Source organism: Mus musculus, chromosome 7 (assembly GCF_000001635.26).
Source record: "Mus musculus strain C57BL/6J chromosome 7, GRCm38.p6 C57BL/6J".
Classification (NCBI taxonomy): Eukaryota; Metazoa; Chordata; class Mammalia; order Rodentia; family Muridae; genus Mus; species Mus musculus.
The window spans coordinates 25,686,876-25,710,802 of NC_000073.6; the positions used below are offsets into that span (position 1 = coordinate 25,686,876).

Consider the following 23,927-nt stretch of genomic DNA (forward strand, 5'->3'; position numbering starts at 1 on the left):
AGCCCGCCCACGCTAAGATGAAGACAGTGCCCCCCCATGCCCTCCCCCTGGGGCTGCCCCCGCCCCGCGCGCGCTTCCTGGGTGGGGCCGGGGCGGCTTCAAAACCCCCGCCGCCCCAGCCGGTCCCGCCGCCGCCGCCGCCCTTCGCGCCCCAGGCCGTCCCCCTCCTCCTCCCGCCGCGGATCCTCCAGACAGCCAGGCCCCCGGCCGGGGCAGGGGGGACGCCCCTTCGGGGCACCCCCGGCTCTGAGCCGCACTCGGAGTCGGCCTCCGCTGGGAGCCGGCAAAGGAGCAGCCGAGGAGCCGTCCGAGGCCCCAGAGTCTGAGACCAGCCGCCGCCGCAGGGAGGAGGGGGAGGAGGAGTGGGAGGAGGGACGAGCTGGTTGAGAGAAGAGGAAAAAAGTTTTGAGACTTTTCCGCTGCTACTGCAAGTCAGAGACGTGGGGACTTCTTGGCACTGCGCTGTCTCGCAAGGAGGCAGGACCTGAGGACTCCAGACAGCCCTGCTCACCGTCGTGGACACTCGATCGCTACCCGGCGTTCCTCAGACGCCCCTATTCCGGACCAGCCCTCGGGAGCCACAAACCCCGCCTCCCGCGAAGACTTCACCCCAAAGCTGGGGCGCACCCCTTGCACGCCGCCCTCCCCCCAGCCTGCCTCTTGAGTCCCTCGCATCCCAGGACCCTCTCTCCCCCGAGAGGCAGATCTCCCTCGGACCTGCTGGCAGTAGCTCCCCTATTTAAGAACACCCACTTTTGGATCTCAGAGAGCGCTCATCTCGATTTTTACCCTGGTGGTATACTGAGACACCTTGGTGTCAGAGCCTCACCGCGACTCCTGCTGCTTTCTCCCTCAACCTCAAATTATTCAGGACTATCACCTACCTTTCCTTGGGAGACCCCACCCCACAAGCCCTGCAGGGGCGGGGCCTCCGCATCCCACCTTTGCCGAGGGTTCCCGCTCTCCGAAGTGCCGTGGGGCGCCGCCTCCCCCATGCCGCCCTCGGGGCTGCGGCTACTGCCGCTTCTGCTCCCACTCCCGTGGCTTCTAGTGCTGACGCCCGGGAGGCCAGCCGCGGGACTCTCCACCTGCAAGACCATCGACATGGAGCTGGTGAAACGGAAGCGCATCGAAGCCATCCGTGGCCAGATCCTGTCCAAACTAAGGCTCGCCAGTCCCCCAAGCCAGGGGGAGGTACCGCCCGGCCCGCTGCCCGAGGCGGTGCTCGCTTTGTACAACAGCACCCGCGACCGGGTGGCAGGCGAGAGCGCCGACCCAGAGCCGGAGCCCGAAGCGGACTACTATGCTAAAGAGGTCACCCGCGTGCTAATGGTGGACCGCAACAACGGTGAGCTCCGAGGGGCCGGGGAGCCAGGAGGGAGCCCCCAGGGGGCGCCGGAGTGCAGGGGTCACCGGGAGGAAATTACCCTCAGAGGAAACTGGCTGGAGGAAGGGGAGCCCTGGGGGCACCGGGACAACTGTGTGGGTGTCCCAAAGAGGCTGGCACTTTCCCGTACCCCAGGTGTCTTTGAGAGGAATAGACAGCCTGCCAAAGTGATCCTCTCCTAGAAAAGCAAGGTCGTGGGGAGAGTCCCCTCTAGAAGAGGAGCATTTGGCAGGTTTTGTTTTAAGTTCCCCTAATGGTGCCTAAAAATGCAGGGCTCGCTGGGTGGTCTCTTTCCAGAAAGGTAGAACCCAGCTCAAGAGAATGGAAGGTGTCCAACATTTCGGAATGGAGATGCAATGTGGAAAGCCGACCCCAGACCGGGTCGTGAGATGGAGAGAAAACCTAGGGGATGGGTACCCTAGAACTGCCAAATAAAATCTCTAGTGGGCTTACTCTCAGAAAGCGACAGGCGCACGCTAGAGAGTGTGATCTGTGGAGTCACTACGGGGTTACAAGTGAAAAAGGAAAGCGACGTTGTTGGGAGAAGGACTCTAGAGAGGAGCAGAGAGGGTGCGGAAAATGAGCCCGGAGGTGTCACGAGTGTTTTGCTTGGGGGCGTAAAAGAGCGCGCGAGCCGGCAGGCGGAGCCCAGTGAAGGAAGCGAGCGAGTCCTCAAGAAATCTAGAATACTGGGTCATTGGGAAGGAGTCATAAAAAGGGGAGACTGGCTTAGGAAGGTGGCCCCCCGCGGCAGCCAGGCAGACGGAGCAGGGATACCATGCCATCCAGGAGTGAGTGGCGAGCGCCCCTCTCCTGGGCGTGGAAGGGAGTGGCTGAGCCTCTGGAGTCGAGCCCTAGAGGAGCAGCTAGAAGTAGGGGAGAGGCAGTCTTCAAAACTCAAATGAAAAAACCGAATCGGTAAGGATGAGGAAGCCCCCACGTGGGTGCCACGCGCGTGGGGAGGAGCTTGCGCTTCTTGGGGGGGTAAGAGGACCCCACGGAACTGAACGCTGACAGGCTGTAACCCCAAGGTCCCAGTTCCTCCTACCGGAGGCTGGGGAAAACCCAGCGTCCGGTCGCCACGCCCTCCTCCCTTCCCTTTCCTTCCCGTGCCCGGGAGGAGGGGAGACAGAGATCGCGCGCGGAGCCTGGGGCGAGACGAGGCAGGTCCGGATCCCGCCCTCCCTAGGCTGTTAGTCTCCCGCCCTCCTCACCCCAGTAGTGGGCGGGGAAACTCACGGCCCCGCCCTGTAGGCGCCCACGCGGGACCCAAGCGTCGTGTGTGACCGGGGAACTTTAGGTGTCAGTAGCTTCTCCAGGTTTCACCTTCCTAACCCCAGAGGTGGACTTAAGGATTATTTGCACATTGCTGGACCCAATTGTGGCTCAGGCCTAATGACACCCCTCCCTAGCCACGACTTAATGTGACCTCTTCGTTGGAGAAGTCCTTTACTCTCCTGAGACTGTATTTCTTACGCATATATCTCTTCCGGCATGTGCCTCTCATTTCCGTCTCCTCTCCCACATACCTATTCATCTCTATGTCACCCCATTTCCCTCTGCGACACCCACAATCCTTCCTGCCCTCCTATCTCTCCCCTATCGGCTACCCCCAGCTGAGATCCCATCCCTCCATTGTGGTTTGCTGAGTAACAACCGAACCAAGAATAGAGGCCCTCTGTCCTTCATCGACGTCTGGGATCACCATCTCATCCCCACTACAAGAAGCCAGAAGCCCCAGCAGACGCAGAATTTCGGGATTTTGCCCCTTCGTTCCCCAGTGCAGACATCCTTTAGGCTAGGAAGCCCTTTAGTGAATGGGGCTCCCAAACCTGCAGTCACTCTTACCTAGAAATCCTCTTTGCTGCTAACACGACCAGGAAATGGGCTAAAGAGGGGAGTAACTAATGACACTGATGACAGGCAAATGATAATAAACCCCCACTGGCCAGGAAATGGCAGAGTTTTGGGATTAGGACCACTGTCTGGTTGTCTCCATCTGATCCCCCCCTCCCCTGCTTATCCTCATTCCCACTCAGTTCTCCCCCTCCATCCACCTCCCATGACTTACTGACTCGCTGTGCAGGGGTGGATTGGTACGGGGTGCGGGCTTCCCCTTCTCAGGAGAGGAGGGGGTGAGGGAAGGGGATGTGAGGGGGGACTGGAAGGAGGGAAAGCTGAAGTCGGGTTATAAAGTGAATGAATGAATGAATGAATGAATGAACGAACGAACAAACAAATAAATGGGGGGGGGCAACCCAATCCCAGGCTGCCAAGTCTGTCTATGACTGTAGTCCCAGTACTGGGGAGACAAAGGCAAAAGGACTGCTTCAAGACCATCCTTGGATACACAGTGAATGTGAGACTAGCCTAAGCTATGAAATCCTGTCTCCAGAACAAAAGAAAATAAACAAAAAAATTAGTCCCTGGGGCGGGAGAGATGGCTCAGAGGTTAAGAGCACTGGCTGCTCTTCCAGAGGTCCTGAGTTCAAGTCCCAGCAACCACATGGTGGCTCACAACCATCTGAAATAAGATCCGATTCCTTCTTCTGGTGTGTCTGAAAACAGCGACAGTGTACTCATATATATAAAATAAATAAATTAATTTTTAAAAGCTTTTAAAAAATTAGTCCCTGTAATAAGGTGGCTTGAATCTTACCATGTTGTGAAGTCTCAATGCCTTTATCTTTTGTAAAGTGTTTAAAATGATATCTTTACCATGCACTGTATTCCCCTCACCTTTATTAGCACACACACATGTGCACACACACGCACGTGCGTGCACACACACACATATGTAGGCTAACTCCCAGTGAACAGCTTCCTGACTCAGGCTCAGGCTCCTCAGCTTTGGCTGCAGACTCACACTAGCTAAAATACACTTTATTATGTTTAGCTTTTCCCCAGTGTCTCATCAGCTCTGTTAATCCTGGATTTGATTGGTGTCTTACAGTTAAAGAGAGAAGTTTGGCCGCTACTGGTGGCACAGGCCTGTAGGATTTGCTGAAGGAGGCAGAGGTGGGAGGATCTGGAGTTCAAGGCCAGCCTGGGATACACATTTTTCTGCCAGCCAGTGGTGGCGCACGCCTTTAATCCCAGAATTTGGGAGGCAGAGGCAGGCGGATTTCTGAATTTGAAGCCAGTTTGGTCTACAGATTGAGCTCCAGGACAGCCAGGGCTACACAGAGAAATCCTGTCTCAAAAAAAAAAGAAAAGAAAGAAAGGGAGGGAGGGAGGGAGGGAGGGAGAGAGGGGGGAGAGGGGAAGGGAAGGAAGGAAGAAAAGAAAGAAAGAAAGAAAGAGAGAAAGAGAGAGAGAGGAAGGAAGAAAGAAAGGAAGGAAGGGAGGGAGGGAGGGAGGGAAGAAGGAAGGAAGGAAGGAAGGAAGGAAGGAAGGAAGGGAGGAAGGGAGGAAGGAAGGAAGGAAGAAGCCACAGGTAACATAGTGTTTCAGTTGCAGCCGCCTAGGCTGGGAATCAGAACTTAATGGTACTTATTTCATCCAAGGTTAGAAGGCAGTTGGCCCAGTAGTAGAGCACTTCCTTAGAATCCACCTCCAAGGGGCTGTGTGTAGCTCAGCGACCAAGCGAGCGAGCGCTCCCACCTAGAACCTGCTGTGGGAGTCACTCAGTGCACGAGCACCCAACCTGAGTAGCAGCAGGGAAGCTTTCTGATCCCCCAAATTATGCCGTGCAATTTACTCTACAACTTCTGTTTGGTTTTGTTTGAGGCGTGGTCTCCTGCAGCCCAGGTGAGGTCAGCCAGTTAAGAACATTAGAGAGGGGCCTCTAAGAGCAGTCAAGATAACCAGCTGTTCTTCCAGCGGGTTGGGGTTTCCAGGACCTACATGGCAGCTCACAGCCATCTGTAACTCCGGTTCTAGAGGATCTGACACCCTCTTCTGGCTTCCACGGGCACTAGGCATGCACTCTGCACACAGACACACGGATGCAGCCAAAACATCCCTACACATAAGTAAACTGAATGTTAGAATGTGAAGTGGAATGCCAACCTGAGTTAGAGCCCATGGGCTCAGAAGCAGGGTGTCTCTGTTTCTTCCATCCTTGTCACAGACCTGACCTGATGTCTTCCTCCTTCTGCTCCTCCCCACCCAGCCATCTATGAGAAAACCAAAGACATCTCACACAGTATATATATGTTCTTCAATACGTCAGACATTCGGGAAGCAGTGCCCGAACCCCCATTGCTGTCCCGTGCAGAGCTGCGCTTGCAGAGATTAAAATCAAGTGTGGAGCAACATGTGGAACTCTACCAGGTAAGGCTTTGAGCCTGAGAGGTGGCACACAGGTCAGCCCTGCTGAGGTGTGGCCAGGTGGCTCAGTTTGAAGGCTCCTGGGTACAGAGCCAGGCCTGAGGGTAGAGCACAGTGTCGAAGCCTAAGGTTTTTATTTTTATTTTTGTCTTGTTTTCAATTGGTTGGTTGGTTGGTTGGGTTTTTCGTGACAGGGTCTCTCTGTGTAGCCCTGGCTGTCCTGGAACTCACTCTGTAGATCAGGCCGGCCTCAAGTTCACAGAGATTCGCTTGCCTTTGCCTCTCCAGTGCTGGGATTAAAGGTGTGTGCCACCATCACCCAGAGAATCCTAAGGTTTTTTTAAAAACCGCTCAGATTGCATCCTATTAGTTGAATTTGGGAGTTTGAACTGTAAAAATGCAGAAAGAGCCAGGGATGGATATCTGGCTATGTATGCATGACTAGAATCCCCCAGTGAGGGGCAGGGGGCGTGGCTCAGTGGGAGAGCCCCTGCCTAGAATCCCCCAGTGAGGGGCTGGGGGCGTGGCTCAGTGGTAGAGCCCCTGCCTAGAATCCCCCAGTGAGGGGCTGGGGGCGTGGCTCAGTGATAGACTGCCTAGCTACCACTAAAAATGCATTAGGTTCTGTCCTCAGCACAGAGGTGAAAAAAGTAACAGTGAGGAAGAAAAAGAAGTTGGAGTCTTTAGGAGCAGACACTTGCAAATCCTAGCACGTGGGACGGGGGAGGCAGGAGATCAGGAGTCTGAGGCCAGCCTGGACTACATGAGACCTTGTCTGGAGGCTGAGGCAATAAGATCTCTTAAACCCAAGCATTCAAGTCCAGCACAGGCAGACTAGTGAGATCTTGTCTCAGACAGAGAAATTAAGCATTTCTTGTAGTCTCTTAAATCAGCAGTCAAATGCATTTTTTTTTTTTTTTTGACAAGAGTTCCCTGTGTAGTTCTGGCTGTCTTGGAACTCAGAGCTCCACTCACCTCTGTCTTCTGAGTATTGGGATTAAAGATGTGTCAGCCAAAAATTTTTCAACCCGGGAGGCAGAGGCAGGAGGATCTCTTGAGTTCAAGGCAAGCCGAGTCTGCAGAGTTAGTGCCAGAACAGCTATGGCTACATAGAGAGACCCTGTCTCAAAAAAATAACAAAAGTAACAAAAATTTAAAAAAAAAAAATTGGGAAGACTGTTCTGTGTGTGTACTCATAATAATAATTATAAGTAAAATAACAAACTATAAATAAATAAGAAAATTACTCCCAAACTCAGGGTAATAAAACTGCTGAACTGTGCACAATAGTATGAGCAATGACCACTTGCATTGTGAGTCCTCCCTGCTGCCATGTTGCAGCAGCATTATTGAGACCCGGCAAGGCCAGCAAGTGCCCATAGCTTGCACAGTACCTCATGCACAGCTGAGGAGCCTCATGGGACCTGACCACAGCCTGGGTTGTCCTCCTTGTCCCATGTCCTATTCCAGTCTGTCTCCACCCCTCCTCCCCTGCCCCTGGCTGCTTTCTGTTCTTGGGGGCTGTATGTGAGAGTGTGGCCTGCAGGGCTCATATGTGTCAGAAGCCAGTGTCTGGGGCTGGTCTGGAAGCCAGTTTGTGAGACAGGCAGCATGGGGTTACAGCCAGATTATCTGGGGGCAAGATGGCAGCGACCATACTCCTCTTTGCTCTCTTTGTTTCCATTTAGAAATATAGCAACAATTCCTGGCGTTACCTTGGTAACCGGCTGCTGACCCCCACTGATACGCCTGAGTGGCTGTCTTTTGACGTCACTGGAGTTGTACGGCAGTGGCTGAACCAAGGAGGTGAGATTGCTTGTCTTTGTGCCATCCTCCAGTGGGGCCACTCCTCCAGTGGGGCCACTCCTGCTTGTCCTGGCGTCAACCTGCCTAGCACTGTGTTCCCCACCCCCCACCTCACCCCTGCCACACACATGCACTCGATAGTGATGTCAAGAAGTAGTACTCCAGCCAGGCAGTGGTGGCACACGCCTTTAATCCCAGCACTTGGGAGGCAGAGGCAGGCAGATTTCTGAGTTCAAGGCCAGCTTGGTCTACAGAGTGAGTTCCAGGACAACCAGGGGTAAACCCTGCCTCGAAACAAACAAACAAACAAAACCCAAAACAAAAAAAGGGTCAATCTGTAGAGGGATGCTTGGGATAGGTGGTGACCCAAACAGTCCCTGTCCTTGCCCTCAGTAGACCTCATAGTCCTTTGGTAGTTGAAGGAGGAGTTGACTTCTAGCTAGGTGCTTTATGAATAGTGAGGAATGGGGTTGAGTACTCAAGAGGTGCCTGACTACTGTCTGGATTCAAGGAGGGCTTCCTGGAGGAGAGGGCATCTGAGGTAATGTCTCTGAGATGAATAAAGGCAAGAAGGAAAAGGAGATGCAGGAGCACCCTGTATCAAGTACCCTGTATCTGCAGCCAGGGAGATCCTGACATGTCCATCTGTCTAGGAGTGAACAATTTTCCTTGTCTCTTATGGGTCCCACAGTATCTTTCCAGATACTGGTAAGGTCTTGTCGGAGCTCTAGCAGGCAGTAATGGCCGATAACGATGAAGGGGAGACCTATACAGAGGGGGCAGGATTTAGATGAGGGAAGCCAAAGGTGCTGTGGAAACCCAGGCAAGGTTAGGATCTTGGAGGGCTTCCTGGATGAGAATGTGAAGAGACTCATGGGAAGTGTAGTTTAGCCACATGGAGGGTGAGTCTTGAGTGGGCTGGCACCAGGAGGAATGTGGAAGGCCACTGGACGGAGGTGGAGAAGGGTTTTGTCTGGTATACAGTCGGCGCTTAGACAGTATTATTATGTGTCCACTCAAGGAACATCTCCCTTGAGCCAGTGAGATGGCTCAGCAGGTAAAGGCACCTGCTGCTGTGCTTAACGACCTGAGTTCAAGCCCAGGACCCATATGGTAGAAGGAGGGAGCCATTCTGACCTCCTTGCCCACCTTGGCCCATGTGCACCCCCGTAAATAATGAGGAGAAGATGCCAGCTTAGGTTTTCCTGGTGCCTTTGGCTATGGCTTCTTCTGTGGCCCTGGCCAAGCCGCTTTCTCTTGGGGTGACTTGGAGTTAAAGGAGTTTGAAGATCAATGGCGTTAACACAGTTTAGATCAGTGACGGGCATCTGTGTTAGCGTTGAACATCCTGCGACACCAACACTGCTCGTGGCCCTTGACACCTGGGTCACAATAGATGTTTATTGTTATGATCGAGGCCCAGGCTCTACAGAGCACAGAGATAACAAGAACCCAGGGCAGCATGCACGATGGTACACAAACCAGCGGAGCCCTGCGCTTGTGAGGCAGAGGCAAGGGGACCACGAGTTCAAGGTCATTCTTAGCTCCATAGTGAGTTGAAAATTTGAGGCCAGCTTGGGCTACCTGAGACCTTGTCTCAAAAGCAAAAGAGGGCTGTGGCGAGGGCTCAGGGGCAGGAGCATCTGTCTCGAAGGCGCGAGCGAGGACCTGAGTTCTTGTCCCTGGCACTCAGGTAACAAGTCAGGCATTGTCATAGTGTGTGCCCGTAATCCCAGCCTTGTTGGGAGTTCCACGTGTGTATGGAGACAGGCTGACACACGGCTCTATGACCTGCTAGCCTGGCCAAAGGACTGGGCTCAAGTTCAGAGCCCAGGCAATAAGGGAGAAAGGAATAGAGGAAGACACTTGTTACCCAGCTATAAGCCTCCTCATGTACCATACACAGAACACATCACCCATACATATTCTCTGATATACATAAAATATGCATTATATATACACACATAAATATATATATATACATATACATACACACACATATATATACATATATATGTACATATATACAATTTTAAAAATTACAAAATGAAAGGAAATAAGGCAGGATACTCCCCTGTGCATGTTTTCCTTTTTTGGGTTTATTTGTTTGTTTGTTTGTTTTTGTTTTTGTTTTGTTTTGTTTTGTTTTTGAGACAGGGTTTCTCTGTAGCCCTGGCTGTCCTGGAACTCACTCTGTAGACCAGGCTGGCCTCAAACTCAGAAATCCGCCTGCCTTTGCCTCCCAAGTGCTGGGATTAAAGGCGTGCGCCACCACCGCCCAGCTATGTTTTTCTACTGAGACCAAAGAAGTAAATATTCATGCAGAGGTGTCAGAGCCCCTGCTTGCCGTGGAGAAAGGGAACAGATGCCACATTTGGAGAAGGACGTGTCTCTTTCAGAGCCTTTCCCGAGGGGTTGATGTTTGAGCTGAGCCCTGAATAAGGGGAGAAGGGTCCAGCAATTCAAAGAATAGGAGCAAGAATGAAGTGTGGGGTGACTAGCCGGGAGCCCCCAAGGCTGGCAGTTTCCTGTCCCCTCTTCCCCCTCATATCCTCAGACTCCCTTCCTCTCCCGCAGACGGAATACAGGGCTTTCGATTCAGCGCTCACTGCTCTTGTGACAGCAAAGATAACAAACTCCACGTGGAAATCAACGGTGAGCTAACTTCCCGGGTCCATCCTGACACAGGCCCCTCATGGTCTGTGTGCACGTGCATGTGTGTGAAATCTCACCCATCCCTCTAAGTGTGTGTATGTCCTTCACCACAACATCCAAACCCAACAGGGATCAGCCCCAAACGTCGGGGCGACCTGGGCACCATCCATGACATGAACCGGCCCTTCCTGCTCCTCATGGCCACCCCCCTGGAAAGGGCCCAGCACCTGCACAGCTCACGGCACCGGAGAGCCCTGGATACCAACTATTGCTTCAGGTAAACACTGTCTCTCTCCGAGGCTGTGCAGGCTGCGGGCTGACTGCAGCCTGTGGACTGGTGTGCCACCATGTATGCCTGCAGGGCTTGGGGACAAGTTCCTGGTTCTGTGGGCAGCTGAGAGTCCTAGAATGAGGGGTGTTTTCTTCCTGGAGTGCTGGGATCAGGGAATTCAACAAGAGTTGGAAGTCTGTTGGAAGGTTGTCTGGTTGGGTTTTAAAATTCTTGCCAGGCTTCTGCCACTTTGGGATGCTAATGAAAGAATTTACTGTGAGCCATGGAGCGTGTTGACCCCAGGAAAGCTGGAGTGCTGGGATCCAAACATTTGGGTTCCGAATCAGAAGGTGGTCTGCACTGGGTTCCCACACTCTTGGCAGATGGTGGTCTCCAGTGCTGGTGGATGAGAGCGGCAAATCCTGGGTCTCAGAATGGCAGGGCTGGCAGGGAGATGTTAGCATCTAGAGTGGAGGTGGAGAAAGCCAGAAAGTGAGTTTCCTGAGGGCCAGCGCTTTATCTGGCAGTGGTGCACCCTGAGGAGGTGAGAAGATAGAACTTCTGAGATGTATGTAGGCTTGGAAGTGTGAAGTGTTGGAATATAGTACTGAGATAGGGAACTCTGAGGAGACAAGATCTCTCAGAGTCAGAGAGTGGGCGTCCTAGTGTATCCAGAATGCCCGTACCAAGGGCCAAAGCTTTTTGGTCATTGTTTTTAAGTTATATCTCTGTGTGTGTGTAGGGCCATTGTGTGTGTGTGTCTGTGTGTATGTAGGGGCATCCATGCCACAAAACTGTGTGACGGTCAGAGGACAACTGTTGGGAGTCCGTTCTCCTTCCACCATGTGAGTCCCAGATATAAGACTCAGGTCATTGGGCCTGGCTGCGAGCACCTTTGCCTGCTGAGCCATCTTGTTAGTTCTCCTTTGTTTGGTTTTGTTCGAGACAGGGCTTTGCTGTGTAATCCAGGCTGGCCTCAGATTCACTCCTTTAGCCCAGACTGTCTTGAATTCTCTGTCCTGGGATTACAGATGTCACACAACCACCCAGTTCCAGAATGGTAGACTCATATTAAGCCTCGGTACTGTGGATGAGAGAAAGAAATTGGAACGTTAGATCCTAGAAGGCATGAAATTCAGGGGTGTTGAGAGATGAGAGCAGTGAGCTGACCTATCCCTTACCTGCTTCAGACTTTATAGAGTTCTGTGTTACATATCGGTCCTTGGCTGGCCGGCCTCCTCCTCCTCCTCCTCCTCCTCCTCCTCCTCCTTCTCCTCCTCCTCCTTGTCTTCACCTTTGGTTGTCAGCCTTCACATAGGATCAGATGTCCGGTCTTCATACTGCAGGTTACTAAGAGATGCAGGAAGCTATGTAAACTCTGTTCCTCACATACTGGGAAACAAACTCAGGGAATCATGAAAATCTCTTTGTCTGTCTGTCTGACTGACTGACTGTGTCTGTCTGCCTGTCTCTCTCTTATATTTGTTTTGCCTATGCCTGATGTATATGTGGGCTCTGGGAATCCGAAACCAGGTCTTCATGCTTGCACAGCGAGCACTTAATTCCCTGAGCCAAGTCCCCGGCTGTGACAAGCAAAATTTTGCATGGAAGAACACCATGCCATCGAGCAAGGCCTATCAGACACATCAACCATGATCTGATGGGAACTGTAGCTCCAACTCCCATGTTGCAGGGAACTGCAACAGAGGGACAGACTAACAACATTAGCCAGCACCACAGGGACGCACCCAGCAAAGTGCAGATGGTGGGAAACCTAGTCATTTCTTCAACAGATACAGTGCAAAGAAGGGAGGGGAGGATATATAGTCCACACTACTAGAAGAGAGAGGAAGAGAGGGCTGAGAGGTTGGAGGAGGAGGAAAGAAAAGGAAAGGGAAAAAGATGTTTATGGGACACAGTGGGAAACATGAACCTTGAGTAGTATTTGATTTTAGTGATTTAATGTTAAATTTTTGCCTGGGGAAGGGGGCTGGAGAGATGGCTCAGTGGTTAAAAGCACTGGCTGCTTTTCCAGAGGACTTGCGTTCAGTTCCCACCACCCATAATAAGGATCACACCTGTCTATAATTCTAGCTCTAGAGGATTTGATGCCCTCACACATGCATAAGTGCAGGTAAAACACCAATATACATTAAAAAAAAAAACAAAACAAAACAAAACAAAAAAACCAACCCTCCCTAGGATTTTGTTGTTGCTGCTGCTGCATTTGTGATACTGAGAAAACCCAGTACCTTGTACATAGTAAAGAAGCACTCTACCACTGAGCCACGCCCCCAGCCCCTCACTGGGGGATTCTAGGCAGGGGCTCTACCACCAAGCCACGCCCCCAGCCCCTCACTGGGGGATTCTAGGCAGGGGCTCTACCACCAAGCCACGCCCCCAGCCCCTCACTGGGGGATTCTAGGCAGGGGCTCTACCACTGATTTATATTTTATATTGATTTATACTTTTGATTCATGTTTAAATTGTAAAATATTCCTCACTTTCTAAGAGAAAGTGAACTTTTCTACAAAAGTTCATTAAACAAATGAAAAAACTACAGTGGCGGAAAGAAAGTAGGTGGAATGAAATTGGCCACGAGTCAGCAACTGTTGTCATTTACAGTTGTGGAGATGCGAATTAGTTAAGAATCCATAATTCAGAAGTCCAAAATCTCGCTGGCCATGGTGAGCAAGGCTGTAATCCTAGCGCTGGAGTAGGAACGGGAACCGCAGGAGGTCAAAGTCATTGATAGGTACGTCGTGTGTTTGTGGCAACCAATCAGACCCTGCCTCGAGAAAGGGGGTGGGGCATCTGGAAGGATGAGGAGCACAGCTGCTCTTTCAGAGCACGCAGATTCATTTCCCAGCAACCTACATGGCTGCTCCCAGCAATCCATAGTCCCGTTCCAGGGAATCTAACGCCTCCTCCTGGCCCCCATGGGCTCTGCACGTATGTGGTGTGTGTACACACATGTTCAGAGAAATACTCCTACACATAAAACTTTTTTTTTTTTTTTTTCCGAGACAGGGTTTCTTTGTATAGCCCTGGCTGTCCTGGAACTCACTCTGTAGACCAGGCTGGCCTCGAACTCAGAAATTCACCTGCCTCTGCCGACCGAGTGCTGGGATTAAAGGCGTGTGCCACCACGCCCGGCTCGCTCTCTCTCTCTCTCTCTCTCTCTCTCCCTTTCTTTCTTTCTTTCTTTCTTTCTTTCTTTCTCTCTTTCTTTCTTTCTTTCAAGTTGACAGGTGTGGTGCATGTCTCTGATCCCAGCATTCAGGAAGCAGAGGCAGGCAGATCTCTGAGTTTGAGGCCAGTGACAAACAAATTTCAGGCAAATACATAGATCCTGTCTCAAGAAATATGAATAGTAATAAAAATAAAATAAATATGTAAAGTCTATGTAAATATCCCCTTACCCCAAAAAGCTATACAGTCTAGAATGTTTCTGGTCCCTAACGTTTCTGAAAAGGGGTATTCCGTTTATATTGTAACGCACTGCTTCTGTGTCTCTTCACAATTTTCCATGGCAAAGCTGTTTTTATGCCATCTTAAAAACCACCTCCCCCGGGGTCCTCAGGGCTCCTCACAGATTAGGCCCTGCTGGGTCTCAGACTGGCAAGGGAGGCTTGAAAAAGCAGTGACTCTGAAAACCCTGAGACCGCGTCCCAGTAGGGCGCCCCCATGTGCCAGGCGGTGGTGGTGCACGTCTTCAATTCCAGCACTCAGGAGGCAGAGGCAGGTGGATCTCTATGAGTGCGAGTCCAACCAGGCTTAAAACGTCCTGCCTGGACTAGGCTGGCTTCAAACTTGCAGCGATCCTCCCATTTCGGCTTCTTGACTACAGTTGTGCACAGAGGTGCATGCCTGCCTGGTTCACATGTGTCAAGTTTTATTTTTTATTATTTTCTTTTACATGCATGTTTTGTCTTTGTGGATGTATACGTGGTGCATATGTGGTGCCCACCGAGGACAAAAGAGGATGTTGGATCCCCTAGATCTGGGGTTACAAGTTGGTTTTGAGCCTCCATGTTGGTGCTAGGAATTGAATCTGGGTCCTCTGCAAGAGCATCCAGTGCACTTGACCTCTAAGCCATTTCCCAGTTCCTTGACCACATTTTAGAGTTATTTTTGGTGTCATGAGGAGGAACCTGCATTTTCCTTCCTTGAATTACTTTGTCCTGATTCTAAAAATAACCCCAGCCACTGCTAAGAATGTGGAAAATCCAGAAAGTCATCACACTGGTGAACGTAAAACGCCACTGTCAGCATTTAGTATACATCCTGCCAGCCTCTTTGTTTGTAATGGAATTTGAATTATACTATACCTGTATCTTTACATCATGATTCTGATACATGTCAGGAACACAGAGGCTCAAGTGTCCTTGCTGGTCAGCCTGGGCTACAAACTGAATTCTGGGTCAACCTAGGCTACGTGGTGAGACCTTGTCTTAACGCTCCTCTCTTTTGAGGGGATCATGGAGGGTGAGGTGGCAATTGCTGGTAATCCCAGCACTTGGGAGGCTAAGGCAGGAGTTATCAGAAGTTCAAGGTTAGCCTGGGCTACATAACAAAACCCAGTCTTAAAGTAAAGGACTGGCCAGAGACAGGAGGGTCTGGGGAGTTTGAGGGCAGCCTGATCTTCGTAGTGAATACTAGGACAGCCAGGGCTCCATAAAGAGATTATCTCTAGTAGAAATGTTTATCAGTTAATTCATGTACTCAACATTTGCTGAACATGTATACATTAAGAGACACTTTCCCATGGAGAGATGAGGACAGATAATATTTAGTACAAACAAGCTGAATCATTCCGAGACGGAAAATAAAACTGGTGAAATGGCCAGGTTAGAAGCCAGGCCAGGAAAAATGAATATTAGAGCTTGGTGTGGTGCACGCTCGTGATCCCAGCCCTGGAGAGGCAGAGGCAGGAGGATCAGGAGTTTTGGGTTGGCCTTGGCTACATGAAAGCCTGTCTCAAAAAAGACAAATAAACACAAGAAATCCTGGGGATGAATTAATTTTTCTGTTCTGGTTAAAATTGTTTTAGGGTAGAAATTCCAAATGTAGACAGAAAAAGCAAAGGTATATAACCCTCTTCCAGCTTCCAGCATTCTCAGGATTTTGATGACTCACTTCAGACACTCTGGAGCTGGAGACTTGGCCCAACAGTTAAAAGCACTGGCTGTTTGTTCTTCCTTAGGACCTGGGTTCAGTTCCCAGCACCCATATGGTTACTTAGAAGGACAACCATCACTAACTCCAGTTCCTAGGGACTTCATGCCCTCTTCTGGCCTCCTTGGGTACTGCACAAACATGGTGCACATCAAAACTTACGTAGGCACACATATGCACACAAATAATAAAATGAATACATAAACCTTTAAAACCTAGAGCAAGGGGCTGGAGAGATGGCCCAGTGGTTAAGAGCACCGACTGCTCTTCTGAAGGTCCTGAGTTCAAATCCCAGCAACCACATGGTGGCTCACAACCATCCGTAATGAGATCTGATGCCCTCTTATGGTGCATCTGAAGACAGCTACAGTGTACTTAGATATAATAACAAATAAATCTAAAAAAAAATCCTTAAAAAACAACAACAACAACAAAAAACCTAGAGCAAGCCAGGTGGTAGTGATCCCACCTTTAGTGCCAGCACTCAGAAGGCAGAGAGACAGGTGTATTCTTAAGTTCGAGGCCAGCCTGGTCTACATACAGAGTGAGTTCTGGGACAGCCTGTCTCAAGGAAGCAAACAAACAACACCAAAAGCTTTATAGAAATTCAGTTTCGCCGGGCATGCCTTTAATCCCAGCACTCGGGAGGCAGAGGCAGGCGAATTTCTGAGTTCGAGGCCAGCCTGGTCTACAAAGTGAGCTCCAGGAAAACCAGGGCTATACAGAGAAACCCTGTCTCGAAAAAACCAAACCAAACCAAACCAACCAAACAACAACAACAAACAAACAAACAAACAAAAAAACCAAAAAAAAAAAAAAAGGGAAAAGAAATACAGTTTCTTGTAGTAATTGTAGTACTGAATTCCCAGGGTGGAATTTAACAATTGTTTGGAGGGAGAGTTTGGAAGGCAAGTGGAAAGGGCTGGTCAGAGGAGGCACTGTTCATTTATGTAACTGATACTGGACACCTGCTTCAAGCAAGATGGCATTTTTAGGAGTTAAAGCTCCCTGGGTGGTAGAAAGTATCTCACATAGCCCAGGCTAGCCTCAAACTCACTATGTCTCCAAGGAGGACCTGGAACTTCTAATCACCCTTGCCTGTGCCTCCCAGGTGTTGGGATCGAAAGTGTGAGCCCTCTTGCCTGGCTATGACTGGGTCTGAGGACTAGAGAGGAAGCCCATGTGGCTGTCAGGGTGGGCGAGGGAGGACACTGAGGAAAGCCAGATAGACTCATGGTGATAACAGGCATTTGACGTAAACAGGAGGAAGGAGTGAGTAGCTATGGCCTCCAAAGGCTTCCATCTGTCCTGTTTGTGCCATTCAGGAGCACCGGCCCTAGCCCCATATTCAGTAGAGGTTTGGTAAATATGTGTCCTACAAATAGGACGTGCAGGCACATGTTGGACTGTGAATTACTCCTGTGTGTTCTGTGGGGATGTGACAGGACTTATTACGTCCTCCCCGAGAGTGCTCATGGGACTGTTGCTAGCCCTGCACTGGCTCTCAAGTGCCTGCCCAGTGGGAGGTGCTTCACTGGCAGCCTGGATGGTTGTAGTGTCACTATTGTCATCACAGGCGTCCTGGAGAGCCTGAGCTGGACAGGAGGCTGAGGGCAGCCGAGGGCTGGAGCGGGCTGCAGGGTTGTCCCTGCTTCTGACCTTTGTTCCTCCTGCCTGCAGCTCCACAGAGAAGAACTGCTGTGTGCGGCAGCTGTACATTGACTTTAGGAAGGACCTGGGTTGGAAGTGGATCCACGAGCCCAAGGGCTACCATGCCAACTTCTGTCTGGGACCCTGCCCCTATATTTGGAGCCTGGACACACAGTACAGCAAGGTGGGTCTGGCTCATGGGACAGGCTGGAGCAGAGGCTGGGGTGGTAGGGAGAGAATGGGAAGCTTAGAGCAGTGGGGAGTCAGCGGGATAGGGTGACAGAGAAACGGAGAAGAGCAGGGGGGGGGTGCAGAGCAGAGCTGGAGAGATGGAAAGAAACAGATTGGGTGAGAAAGGCAAGAGAGCTAGTGATGTGGAGAGATACAGAAAAGGAGGTGGGGAGAATTGGAGATGGGAGAGTAAGTGACTGAGGCAGACAGGAAGAGGAGATAGGATGAAGAGAGAGAGAGAGAGAGGAAGAGAGAGAGAGAGAGAGGCCGAGATGGGGACAGATGAGGGACAGAGAACAATAGGGAGAGACATATATAGAAATAGACTGGGAGAGATAGGGAAACAGAGATGGAAGTTGAGGAGGCTCAGAGATAAGAGACAGAAATGTAGAGATCCTGGTGGGGAGAGAGATAGGGGGAGCCCCTGTACTCTGGCAGTGACCCCGGCCCACCCGCAGGTCCTTGCCCTCTACAACCAACACAACCCGGGCGCTTCGGCGTCACCGTGCTGCGTGCCGCAGGCTTTGGAGCCACTGCCCATCGTCTACTACGTGGGTCGCAAGCCCAAGGTGGAGCAGTTGTCCAACATGATTGTGCGCTCCTGCAAGTGCAGCTGAAGCCCCGCCCCGCCCCGCCCCTCCCGGCAGGCCCGGCCCCGCCCCCGCCCCGCCCGCAGCGCCCGGGGCTGTATTTAAGGACACCTGCACCCCCCCTCAAGCCCACCTGGGGGGCCCATTAAAGGTGACAGAGGACTGGTGGTCTCCGTGTCATTGGCCGCCGGATTGCGTCTCCCTCTTAGCTGACGCCCCTACCACATCTTGTCCCTTTCTGTGCAATCGCCTCCAGCACTCCCTAAGGAACGCCGGCTTTGATCCCAGAATTCCAGGGGGCGACGCTGAGGCCCAGGGAAAACCCTATTAGACTCAGGTATCATCTCTTTAGGCACCGTTCACAGTGCTTTATACCTCTGAGCATCCACGAGGCAATCCGGGAGAGCCTGAATTCCTGCTGGGATGAATTCATTTCTTGGATGATGAGTATATGGAAGAGCAAAAAGTGCTGATACAGTGGGTTGTGGTGGCCCCATGTGACAAGTCCCTGCATTCAGGAGACTGAGGCAGGCAGATAGATATAGCTCAGGCTAGCTCAGATATAACCAGGCTACTGGTTCAGAGTTGAGTGTGTGGTACTGAAATGCCTGCAGTGGGAAGGCAAGGGTTAGATAAGGAACTCTGGGGCTTCCGGGTTACATTAGACCCTATCCCAAAAAACCCCCAATTCACAGAATGTGGTGGCACAGGCCTTTAAGACCAGCACTCAGGAGGCTGTAGCAGATTGGTCTCTGAGTTTGAGGCCAGCCTGGTTTACAGAGCAAGTTCTGGATACACAGGACTACACATAGAAGAAACGGTCTCCAAAATACCAAAACACCAAATCAGTAGTTGGTGTTGGTGCTGACTATGTCACTGGGTGAAAGGAGCCTAGGGGGAGGGGGAGCCACAAGAAGGAAGTGGAATCAGGGAGTGTGTGTGTGTGTGTGTGTGTGTGTGTGTGTGAGAGAGAGAGAGAGAGAGAGAGAGATTCTTGGAAGACCGGAAGTGACAAGTGACAGCCATCTTGGGGTGTGCCACTGTGTGAGGAAAGAGAGCAACGTGACTGGAAGAGTCTAAGGGAAGGGTGTTGGGCGCTGAGTCAGATCCAAGTCAGCACAAGCCAGGGAATGACAACTCTCCTACATGTCAGGTGTGTGGCTGTCCTTGATCACAGCTTTCTTCCCACAGCCTGACAGAGCAGGGGCTGGCCAAGGTTGGCCCCAAGCCTCCTGCAGCCTGCAGCCTGCAGCCTGTTTCTGTAAATAAGTCCCGCTGGCTCACGGCCACACTCGCTGCTTCCTCCACATACTGTTTGGAGCCATGTACTGTTTCTGCAGCCTCGTATGCAGGGCCAGCAATATCACCTGGTCCTTCTGGAAAACCTGTGAAGATGGGTGTGGTCTGAACAGGCTGCCTGTAATTTGAACAGGAGGCAGAGGCAGGAGTATCATCACCACAAGTTCAAAGCCAGCCTGATCTACATAGCCCCCAGCCAAGCAGAGCTAAGTATATGGAAAACCCCTCAGTCCTTCCCACTCTCTCCAAAAGCTTGCTTATCCTTTTTGGGGGATCGTGTGCTCTTTACAGGAGGAAGTATTTACACACACGGAAGGTGGTTACTTCCTAAATCCACAGAACTTAGTTAGTTTAGCATCTGCACATGGATCTAAGACTGCTTTCTTGATCATATCTTGATCAGGAGTATGGGACCCCAAAAGAACTTGGGGGACACATAGCCTTACCAGATGAGCTAAAAAGCTGTATCCGAGGCCTCCATTTCTGGTAAATCACTGCGAGTTAAGTGAATGGTGAGGAACTCTGTCCTCAGTCACCCTGCCTCCTCCCTTCCTGGGGTTGAGAGAGAGAGAGAGAGAGAGAGAGAGAGAGAGAGTGCACATGCATGAGCGTATATGCATGCATGTGTCCTCAGGAAGATAAGTTACCCAGGCAAGAAAGACCGGCTGCCTGAGCCTAGCGAGTCCTGTGTTTCATCTCTTCCCATCTGCTGGGGGGAGCTTGTGAATTCTCTCCTGCTTCCTCTTTCTCAAGCCCGTTTCCTCCTTTCTCCTGTGTTTCACTTCCCCTACCCTCTGCCTTTCTCAGGCCCCCAGGGCTCCTAAACTTGCTTTCCACTCAGGGAGTGTCTGGGAGGGAGGGAGGGAGGGAGGCAGGGTGACTGAGGGCAGAGTTCCTTTGGTTTGAGGTTGACAGCACTGAGCCTGGAAGAGTGGGTCAGAGGCCTCCTAGTCTCGTCCCATCAGGGGCTGAGAGCCTCTGAGGAACAGGTTGGGGTTTGGGGCAGGACAAGAACATTTGTCATTGCCACTAGCTCTGGCCTGGCAGATACACAAACACGCAAGCAAGAACACAATCAGGATTGTAGTCATTCAAGGATTGCTGAATAGCCCCACTACCCCCAGCAGAAGCCAAAGTATGGACAGGGTCCCACAACTACACCAACACATTCACCTCTCAAGACTAGTGACATAGATTCTGACACCTGGCAGTCGACACAGACCACACATACAGACTATAAACAGTCCAGCCCTGGGCCCTCACAGGACATGACACAAGTAGAAAGTTTGATAGAAAAGGCCATCACATAAATATACATTATAGGGCCAAGCTTGCACCACATGCCAGACAGATTCACAGTGTCAAACACACCAGACACACATCACAGCATCAGAGCCCAGCTGGGAAACAGACTACTCCCCCCGGCAGTTACACAAACATCCTCCACGGGGTCATGGTCATTGCGTGACCCGCTGCAAACCCACTCATACCACACACGCCGGGGTTTCATACACGTCACAGTCCCAGCCAGACTACCAGTAGGTCACAGCTACTGTCTGACACTCTTCACACACACCCACTTGCCTGGGGAGTCCCAAGTGGCCCCACAGACCCAGACACAGTCACACCCAGGATCCCAGACTAGTAGCTCCCACGCACCCAGACACACCCCCAGGATTGCCGAGCCCTTATACCAGGCCTTCATTCCCAGAGCCTGCGGATATGACAACTGCTGGCTGTGCCCCATGTCCTGCCCACTGGTGACATAGCCCACCCACCTGCCTGTTGCTCCTAGGCAGGCCTGGTTGCTGGCAGGCCTGGGGGAGGGTAAATTGCAGGCTCAGCATCTCTGCTGCCCTGGCACTTGGGCTCGATGGGTGGCCTGACCCAGCACAGGACACATCCCTCCTACCCACCAGCATCTACCTCACACAGGACAGACAGGATACAGGGTTAGGCAGCTGGGGCACGGGGGAACTTGTGGGAGGGAGTCTGGGTTCCGCCTGGAGCCCTAGCTTCCCGTCCAACTTCCAGGGCAGGAAGCAGCCAAGGAGGCCTGCACAGGCCTTCCTGTCCCGTCCTGGACCTGCTGGGTGAGCGAGGGTGGGTAGGGTGGGAGAGGCAGGAACAAAATTTCCCCTGAAGCCTAATCTCCAGGCGCACACAGTACCAATGTGTTTTGTTTCCAGTGTGACCTTCTAGGTGTTCAGAGCAGCCCGTTCTTCCCCTCAACCCACCCCCACTGATCCCTGAGGGCTTTTGGCCTGCCTGGCTTTGTCAGTTTGGGGTGTGTGTTCAGCTCTGTGTTTGTGGCTAGCAGTGCCACATTTCTGCTGAGTGTCTGCCGCTTCACATTTCGCCTGGGCAAGCTGGAGCTCTTTCTGTGGGTTCCCGCTAGCCCTGTTTGCTATACCAGCGGGTTGCATATCTGGGATGAGTTTTGAGTCTAATTTGTTTTCTCCTGTAGAATCTTCACAGGTCCCCTGGGTATAAATTTTTGCAGTTAGTGTTGGTTTTACCTGAAACTGAGGTGTTTTATACATTTTTGTGGGTCTGTGAGTTTTTATTTATTTTTGAAAGGTGGTGTGTGTTTTGTTTCTTACCTCAGCTGTTTTTGATGCACATGTATGGTAGTTACCAGTGTTTGTGTGCCTTGCGGGTGGGTGATTTGTGAGCTATGTGTGTGCTTTTTAAGTATTTAGTTTAATGTTTTTAATGATGTATGTGAGTGCTGGTCCCAGTGGAGGTCAGGGTGGGCAGATTCCCTTTAAGCTGGAGTGACAGGTGATGGCTTACAAGACGTGGGCACTAAGAACCAAACTCAGGTCCTCTGGAAGAGCTGTAACCCCTCTTACCTGCTGAGACATCACTCCTGCGGGGCTGAAATCGGAACCAGGGTGGCCTCAGGTATGCTAGGGAACAGTCACTCTTAACAGTCACTTCTTTAGCCCCAGGGTCACATATACCCCAGGATGGCTTTGAACTTGAACTCTTTTTTTGTTTTGTTTTTTTGTTTTATAGAGACAGGGTTTCTCTGTGTAGCCCTGGCTGTCCTGGAACTCACTCTGTAGACCAGGCTGGCCTCGGACTCAGAAATCTGCCTGCCTCTGCCTCCCTAGTGCTGGGATTAAAGGTGTGGGCCACCACATCTGGCTAGAACTTGAACTATTAATTACCCTGTTTCTCAGTTTGAATCAAGACCCTTTTGGGGGGTGGTGTCCAACAGCCCTTTCACAAGGGTCACCTAAGACAATTGGAAAACACAATTTATGTTACAATTCATAACAGAAAATATTATCGTTACGAAGTATCAACAAAAAGAATCTTATGCTTGGGGGTCACCACAACGTGAGGAACTGTATTAAAGGGTCAAAGCATTAGGAAGGCTGAGAACCACTGCTCTCTCGTGCTAGGATTACAGATTTTATGCAACATTGAGGATGAACCCCCAGGCAAGCACTGTACCAATTTAGCTACAACCTCAGCCCCAAGGGCAGCATTCTGTGATAAGTATGTTTTGTTCATAGTCTAACACACATTTCACAGTTTGTATCCGTGGTATCTCCAGCACACTTGGTGTCTGTGTGAGAAGCCTCATGGGGCTTAGAGGCCTGCATGTCCTTTTGGGCTGGTTTCAGCTAAGGTGGGGAACTTGGAGCAGGTAGACCCAGCACTGGTATGCCCACCTGTGGGCTGGAGACTTCAGCTTGTGAGTTGTATGGGTCACCTTTGACAGGGTTTGGAGGTGTCTGCATTAGGATGGGGGGGAGGGGGCAACCCTTCACCATATGCTGATGTTTTCAGAGGAGGGAAAGTTCCTATTATGTGAAGCCATAGGCTGTTGTATGACCAGCGCTGGTTGGCCTTTGTGCTGAGTGGAGCCTGTCTGCGGTGTCCCTTTGCTGGCGGGTGCCACGCTGGCTCGGGGCTGGCTGTGGCAGCGGGTAGGGCAGGGCAGGGGTTGTGGTGGGCACTGGCCTTACGCCCGGCCTTGGTATAAATATCCCCAGGGCTGTTTACTCGGGGCGGCAGCAGCCCAGCAGGTCCTGGGGGGTGGGGGATGACCAGGCCACAGCACAGACATTTCCTTCTACTCAGACAGATCGGCAGTCTTGCTCTCCTCTCGTGGGTGGGGACAAGGTGGTGACCCCTTGTTTTAGGCTCTTAGGGGCCACCAGTAGAGCTCTGACCTGGATTTCCCAGGGTCTGAGAGACAGGCAGGGAAGGGGATGGACCAGGAGACAGCAGGGGGACGGGAAAAAATGAGGGTACAGGCTGGGGTGGGGGGTGGGGTCAGGCTACTGACAAGGGTGTCAGAGCCTGGTGAGTGACAAGGGAGAAGTGTGCTTGGGGATTAATGACAGAAGCCAGGAAGAAAAGGGAGAAGATGGGAGTCACAGGGGTACAGATGGGATAGGTAGGAAATGAGGACAGTGTGGGGCAGGCAGGGACCTCCCCACAATGGAACTGAGGCTGGGGGAGCAGGCAGCAGAGAGGTGGGGGTGTCACTGGTGCATGGCAGCAGCCAGCAGAGACCTGTCCAGGGCAGGACAAACAGGAGACATGGAGGTGGGGGCCGGATGCCCAA

The 23,927-nt window shown here is 51.6% G+C and overlaps 1 protein-coding gene across 1 annotated transcript; it reads left to right on the forward strand.

The window, feature by feature from the left end:
- Positions 1-126: 126 nt before the first annotated feature.
- On the forward strand, positions 127-18,202 carry Tgfb1 (transforming growth factor, beta 1). Its single transcript, NM_011577.2, has 7 exons — positions 127-1,348; positions 5,502-5,662; positions 7,348-7,465; positions 10,043-10,120; positions 10,250-10,397; positions 17,250-17,403; positions 17,909-18,202. The coding sequence occupies exons 1-7, from the start codon at positions 994-996 to the stop codon at positions 18,065-18,067; spliced, it is 1,173 nt and encodes a 390-aa protein (NP_035707.1). The 5' UTR covers positions 127-993; the 3' UTR covers positions 18,068-18,202.
- Positions 18,203-23,927: the final 5,725 nt, after the last annotated feature.